The following is a 7,908-nucleotide window of genomic DNA, read 5'->3' on the forward strand; positions in this document are numbered from 1 at the left end:
ACACACACATGCAGACACGCAGACAGAGATTTTTCGCATTTATTAAGGCATATTTGTCGTATTAGCCAGGGATCCTTTTAATTTACATAAACATAAGCAACAATATCATGGTAGAATTATCAGCGAGAGACATTTCATAAGCGGAACGTTGTATGAACTACAGGCACTCTTTCCACCTCTGCATGCCGTCTCCTCCCTCTGAGGCACTTAAAGGAGTAGTTCACCCCCAAAATGACATTTTTTCGATTGACTACTCACGCCACGGAGACTTGAATTCATGGATATATTTTTTTTTTCTTCGTATTCCTAAGAAAATAATTTGATTACAATAAATGTACCTCCATTGATTCCGGATGGGGACCCGAATGCATTTGGGTCCCCATCTGGAATCAATGGGGATAAATTTACTATAATCAATCAATCAATCAATCAATCAATTTTGTCTTAGGAATACAATAAACTACTCCTTTAACACCTCCATTAACTGTTCCTCTAGGGAAACCCTGCTGTCATAAGGCTTTATTATTATATTTAACTATTTCTAAAAGCACAGTAGGCCACAGGCTGATGCTAAAGTCACACACATCCTGTGTTCAATACATGAGCATCCCATTACAAGTAAAACTCCTGTAGTGGCTCCAATTGGGATGACGTGTCTTTAATAGGGATGGGACGATACGCGATATTATGGTTCATTGTGATAAAAAACACTCACGATAATCGTATCGTGGAGATTTAATTTATCTTGATATTGGCATGCACTGGAATCAGTGTATCTTTTATTTGCCGAGCTACATATCCGGTACCTCTTAAACCCTCTATAATTGGTAAAAGGTATATTATATTTTATAATATACGTGCTTGATACAGTCTTTTTTTCACACTCTATCAAATGTCTTTGCCAAACAATAGCCGATCTACAAGCTCACAACGCGTCGCATCGAGCTTGTAGATCGGCTATTTTTTGGCAAATGTTCCGCCCAGGATAATGGATTTTGATTATCCCGATAATATTGTTAATAATGTAACATCTTTGGTCCAGGTGCCGGGGCAGTGATCCACACCCACTACAAGGCTGCGGTCATGTCTTTAATAATGTAACATCTTTGGTCCAGGTGCCGGGGCAGTGATCCACACCCACTCCAAGGCTGCGGTCATGGCCACACTGCTGTATCCTGGGAAGGAGTTCAGCATCACCCACCAGGAGATGATTAAGGGCATCCGTAAAGGAACCTCTGGCTCCAACTACAGGTTGGTGTCAACCTGTTCACAGTTTAAAAACAAATGCTGTGGTTCTACATTAGAAGCCCGGCCGGGCGACCTATCAGTTTGGCTGATATGTTGGCACTAGGGGTTTGCAGATGTATCGTCCTGTGAAAACGTGGTGCCGCACCATGAGCTTGTAGATCTGCTATTTTTGAATAGCTAAAGCAGGGCTACTCAACATTAGATGGCTCAGGGGCCGCTCAGCAAAATACAAAAAGTCCAAGGGCCGCAAGCTAAAAATGACGGCCCCATTTTAGGTTTTTAGACAATGGTCTTCTGTAGAAGAAGAGTCCCGCACACTGTCTTCACTCACAATAAATTTATTACAACGTTTCGGGCATGCCTGATGAAGGTCTGAACGACCGAAACGTTGTAATAAATGTATTGTGAGTGAAGACAGTGTGCGGGACTCTTCTTCTCCATTCGTCAACGTCATTGTTCCAACGCACCTGTCCTTGTAGGTGTGCACAAGGCCTTCTCCTCTAATTTTGAGACAATGGTCTTCTACCACACTACATGAGTAGTCAAAAAATGAAGGAAACACAGAGAAAACAGCCACGCTCAAGCTTCTAGTATATTTTTATTGGTATAATGACCATGACATGCGGGCCGCAGGTTGAATAAAGTCTATAAAGTTAAAGCTATACTGTGTAAGATGCCCAACTAGTGGTCATTAGCCCTATAGTCTTTCGGCCGTTTTTCGTACCTTCAGACCCCCGCGTCTGCCTCCACCTCGCTGAGATCTATCTTTTGAGGGGTCCCTTGTTCCTGTGCGTTCAGTAATTCCAGAGATACGGACTCCTTCACCCTGCCTGGTAGGCGAAATTACCTAGAGAAGGGATGGTACAAACGGGCGACAACAAATATGGCTGCCATAGCGACCCCACTTCAAGATGCGCTGTGATTGGCCGGCAGTTGTATAACCCTCGCTGTGATTGGCCGGTAGTGTGATGACGCAATTTTGGCGCGAGAACCGGTCCCCGGCAAGGATCGCAGTTTACATATATAGAGAAGGCTTTACAGGCTGAAATTCACGGAGTGGGTGTTCTAAAACTTTAGCGATTTAACAGTTAGGACAATTTTAAGATTTGTTTTATAAAAAAAGTTACATGGTACAACTTTAAAGTATAAAATAATGGTTAAAGTGGTTAAAGTCTAAAGCAAGGGTCTCCAACAGAGGGTCCGGGACCCCTAGGGGGTCCTCAGAGTTACTACAGGGGGTCCTCCTCCAAATCTTTGTGTGATAGAAACTTTTTTCTCCTTTCTAACCCACTTGAACTTTAGCCAAAAATAGCCGATCGGCTATTTTCAGCAAAGAGGTTTCGTGTAGTGGATAAAAGAGCACACTAAGTACAGAGTGAAAGGTCAAGTTTATTAAGTATTGACGGTTCAAGTGGGTAAATAAAAATATCTGAAAACACAAGTTACATGAATCCAAAATACACTGATGATTGTTCTGTCAAACAATGAAACTACCGGTATATGGAATCATGAAAATGTTGTGGAGGGGTCCCTTCTTCATTTTCTCTCAACTAAGGGGTCCTTGGCCTGAAAACGTTGAAGACCCCTGGTCTAAAGTAACACAGATGCTGCTGTCCAGGTCTAAATGGTTTAAAAACCTATTTAGGCCTAGAATTATTGAATGCTTTAACCAGTGAAAAATAGCAGATATACAAGCTCACAGCGCGGCACCGAGTGCCGCTGCGAGCTTGTAGATCTGCTACTTTTGAAAAAGTCGTGAAAATGTGTGCAAATCTTGAATATTTGTATTTTCAAAGCGATCGTTTGTAACTAAAATTTAGCTTCTGCGGGGTCCCTGGACCTAGATATTTTGAGATGCGAGTCCGTGGCCAAATAAATATCATTTTGGGGTTCCTTCACATGAAAAGGTTTGAGAACCACTGACATAGTAGTCTCTCAAGAACAGACTAACTGAGCTCCAGTTAAAGTGAAAAGGACCTTATCTTTGACGATGGCTGGCCAGTGGCCAGATTGCTGACATGATAGAAACATAGATTTTTCAAAAGATCTTAGGATTCAAAAGACACTTATAGAATCGGGTCAAAATTCTAATTCTCACGATTTTTCAAAAATAGCAGATCTACAAGCTCACAGCGCGGCACTTGTATATCTGCTATTTTTCAATAGTTAAAGCATAAAATAATGATACGCAATGACGTGTACCCGTTCTAAATGGGTTTAAAACACTTGGTTTCAGGTACGATGACACACTGGTGGTCCCCATCATCGAGAACACCCCGGAGGAGCGCGACCTGAAGGAGCGCATGGCGCTGGCCATGGAGCAGTACCCAGAATCCTGTGCGGTCCTGGTGCGTCGCCACGGCGTCTACGTGTGGGGGGAGTCGTGGCAGAAAGCCAAGACCATGTGAGCGTTCATCTTTCTCTCTGCCTCCTTCCATTGATCCACCTGAAACGGGAGCGACGCATAAATCAGTGGTTTTCAACTCTTTTTCATATCAAGGTCCATTATTTATTCTGCATTTGAGCCACGGACCACCGTTTAGATGAGATTTAGCCTCTCAGACTTACAAATATGTTGTGATTGTTGGATATAGATGTTGTCCACATTTCCATGCTGTATTGATGTTGTTACCATAGGAGAGATGACAGGTGAAACGTCGAGGAAATTAACAATTTGTCTACATTCTCTAATTAGTGTAGATCTATAAGTGTCCATTTGGTTACCAACTCCATCATTTCACACATGCATATTTTGACTTTGACTTTCAAGATTTTTCACAAATTTAACAAGCTCTCACTGTGAGCTTGCAGATCTGCTATTTTTGTATACTGATCTGTATCTGATCTGATACTGATTGATTGATTGATTGATTGATTGAAGACTTTATTAGAAGTTTGCATCTTTCGGTACCCTGTATACCTTTTTGGCGCGGTGCTTGCCACTCCCAACATGTTATGTCCGTCGTATGAGTACGGCAAAACCAGCTGCAGCCACCCAGCGGTGCTGTTGAGCAGCCTGCAACGCTCACTTCACACGGGTGTGATTTTTGTATTTGGGACAATGGTATCCAGGGACCCTTGAAAATCCCCATTCCCATGCTCTATGCCCCGCCTCCCCCGTCTTGTGATTGGCTAGATGCACTTTGCCCAGCCAATCAGGCAGGACATGGATTGTGAGAGACGAACGAAAAAGAGAAGGCATTGACTTTCAAGGAACCCTGGATAGGGCTGTCACAATTATTACATAATCGTCTAATCGCAACTATTTGACATAATCGCAATGATTTTGTGATAATCGTCATAATCGTTTACATGTTGAATTTTTTTTATATATGTTCATTTCAAAAAATAGTTGAAATAGCAGATCTACAAACTCACAACGCGTCGCATCGCGGCGCGTTGTGAGCCTGTAGATCGGCTATTTCCACTATCAATGTTCTTTTTAAAGTGTAAAGTTGTCAAATATGTCCTTCGTTTCTTTGTATATTTAGGTTTTGTGTCAAATCTAAGATGTGCGACTTCAAAGCCCACAAGCCAAACAGAAATGTAATTGTCAACGACAAAAACACAATTAAATCGTTAATCGCAGTTATTTGAGAGACAATTAATCGTCATGTAAAATGTCATAATCGTGACAGCCCTAACCTTGGATACCGGTGTCGTCCCAAATACAAAACAAAGGTACACAGGGTTCCGAAAGGGGCTACAGGTGTGAGCGTTAAGACTACTTGTCTGTCTCAACCATAGACATAGAAAGGTAGACGCCTCCTTCGGCTAGGGGGCGTATGCATTGAGCAACTAAGGGAATCTTTGTTGCTTCCGTGTTCATTGCTTCCGCGTGCGTCACACATACGGAAGTCGGAAAGCCAACCAGAGGCAGGTGGGGGCTGGTCGTTATGTGTGCAGCCTGTAAGAACAGCTGAGCAGCGCAACATCGGAACTGGCTCTGGATAAGTCACGGAAAAGACACGCTGTGATTGGCCAGTAGTCACTTTGACTGACAGCGTTCCCTAACTCCCTTCGTTTTTTCAGGAAGTCCGGACTAGAACTTTTGCACATCGCTCCAATTAACTGCAGAGGCGAACGAGGCATCTAGCTCTTTATATCTGTGGTCTTAACCACTGCTGTGTTTTGCAGGTGCGAATGCTACGACTACCTGTTTGACCTGGCCGTCCAGATGAAGCAGTGCGGCTTGGATCCCTCTGCCGTTCCTCCAGAAGAGCAAGGAATGGTGTGAACCACACCTAGAACCTTCACCTCAATCTCCACTGAATGGTGGAACCACACCTAGAACCTTCACTTCAATCTTCACTGAACCTTGAACTAAAGAAATACAAAAAAAACTGTCATTGTGGGTCAATCGGGAGACCCTATGACATGAATTACAGTGTATAAGAGCAGATTTCATCCCTGCGACTCTGATTCGCAACCAATTCACCACTTTGTTAGCCTTCTGGTTGGTCCCTGACTGACCAACCAGCAGGCTCTATCTGCCTTGTCCCGCCCTGGTTCCGCCTTTTTTATGTTGAATTTGCTAAAATAAAGATTTTGGAGAAATAAAAACATTTAAAAACATGCTGAGTCACTATACTGCCACTGAGCAGCTCCATTTTACTCAAACCATGTTTGAAATTAAATTGAACACACAGAATAACAATACAAAGCAACTGAATTAAAATGGTAGTGGGTGGAGTGTCCCACAGAGTGTCCCACCAAGACAGCAACCAATGGGTGTGAAGAGGGGAGGGACAACGGCCGGGACTTGACAAAGGGTGAATTGTTTACGACTTACGCTGTGACGTTGATTTAACTTGGAGAGTGAGAAGACATTATCTCTGTTTGTTTTACACACTTTAACCCAGTCAACCAATTAAACCCAATATAAATCTTTCACCAGTGTCCCACAGGGGTCTATGCTTGATCTGTTATCAGCTTGTAGATGTGCAATTTCCACCGAATGTTGAGCTTATTTTTACTTTACCCAGCATAGTCAGGATAATATACATGATAGTTCACATGACTTGTGTGCTTTTGATGTTCTCCTGCTCAAGGTTGATCATTAAATCCAAAGTGTGTCACTGGACCTGTGTTACAACCAGGTCAACACCATTGTTTTTATGAATAAAAACACATGTAAGTGTAAATCCAGTCACTTGAAAGACTTTGATTTATTGTTTCTTTAAAGTTTCCCCCAGACCTTTAAAGTCATCAATCTTGGCTACAAAGTGTGTTTGTTTAGTGGTCAAACATTTACAGATGTTGGTTCAGTCATTCAAAAATACATATTTGTGATTAATCATTGCTGTAGAGTGTTTGTTCAGTAACAGGGGTCTCCCTTGCCCTGGAATGGCTGTGATATTGCATACATTTTCATGTATCGTCTCTGTCGGTTGGGTGGAAACGTCATAATATGGGTTTTGGACGAAACAGTTACTTTTCAGGATTAAAAAAAAACTAAAAAGAACAGCTCTTCAAACTCAAATTGCGCTGCTTAGAGCGTGCAGATCTGCTATTTTATGATCAAGTGCGGCATTAATTAACAAAAAAATAATATGCACACAAAATATTTAATTAATCATGGAGATCCTGGCACAGCATTGCAAGTTGTAGCGCTGCATGTGTACTCGCCCAATAATGAATTGCTGTCACTTGCAAGTCAGCACTTGTCTAATTTCATGTCCACTTGAAACTTGTGGCAGAAAATGTGTTATTTCTCCACTTCATTTTGATTTAGGGTTAGTCATAGACTCGTCAAATTTAATCACCTGAAATATAGAGCTTTAACTTAAAAGTAAAATAAAATGCATAAATAATAATAATAATAATAATCTAAAATATCACTTAAACCACCTTCATTCTTTTGTCATACATAAAGCCAGCCAGTGCCACGTGATCAAACCCACTCTCCCGTGTAGAGTAAATGACATCCCACAGTCTCTGACTCTTCGTATGCTTTGGTTCCAGCAGGGATAGGCAGTGAATGAGCCGATGGCGTGTGGCTCTGTTCCCAGCATGATCCAGACATGTTCTGCTGCCATGAAACACAGCACTTAATGCTTCTTTAAACAGGCTCTCTGCTTCTCCTCTCTGCCTTCCACTGTGCTCTCCTCTCACTTCAAACATGGCACACAACATCAGGGGCGTCACAAGGGGGGGGAGGGGGGGGGACTGAGTTACTAGGGCCCAAGGAGGGAGGGTCCCTAGTAGCTTTAGCTATTGAAAAATAGCAGATATACAAGCTCACAGCGTGACACCGAGTGCCCAATGGAGGAGGGGCCCTAGTAACTTAAGCTATTGAAAAATAGCAGATATACAAGCTCACAGCGCGGCACCGAGTGCCGCGCTGCGAGCTTGAAGATCTGCTATTTTTGAAAAGTCCTGAAAATGTGTGCAAATCTTTGAATATATATATATTTTTTAAGCAAACATTTGTAACTAAAATTTTGCTTCTGGGGGGGTCCCTGGAACTAAATATTTTGAGATGGGGGGGTCTGTGGCCAAATACATATCATCTTGGGGGTCCTTGACATGAAAAGGTTTGAGCACCACTGACATGGAAACATAGGTTTCTTGCACACATTTTCACATTTTGTCAAAAATAGCAGATCTACTGTGGGCTTGTATATCTGCTATTTTTTTCAATAGTTAACATTCATGGGG

The 7,908-nt window shown here is 42.3% G+C and overlaps 1 protein-coding gene across 1 annotated transcript in view; it reads left to right on the forward strand.

The window, feature by feature from the left end:
- The window catches only part of apip (APAF1 interacting protein), a 28,963-nt gene extending 22,576 nt beyond the window's left edge, over nucleotides 1-6,387 (forward strand). The window contains exons 6-8 of the mRNA XM_080729518.1: nucleotides 1,116-1,251; nucleotides 3,485-3,652; nucleotides 5,386-6,387. Of these exons, the coding sequence (XP_080585644.1) occupies nucleotides 1,116-1,251; nucleotides 3,485-3,652; nucleotides 5,386-5,485 (404 nt within the window). The 3' untranslated portion in view covers nucleotides 5,486-6,387. The remainder of the gene's footprint in view (nucleotides 1-1,115; nucleotides 1,252-3,484; nucleotides 3,653-5,385) is intronic.
- Nucleotides 6,388-7,908: the final 1,521 nt, after the last annotated feature.

Source organism: Nannobrachium achirus, assembly GCF_963921795.1.
Source record: "Nannobrachium achirus genome assembly, chromosome: 7".
In the NCBI taxonomy this organism is placed as follows: domain Eukaryota; kingdom Metazoa; phylum Chordata; class Actinopteri; order Myctophiformes; family Myctophidae; genus Nannobrachium; species Nannobrachium achirus.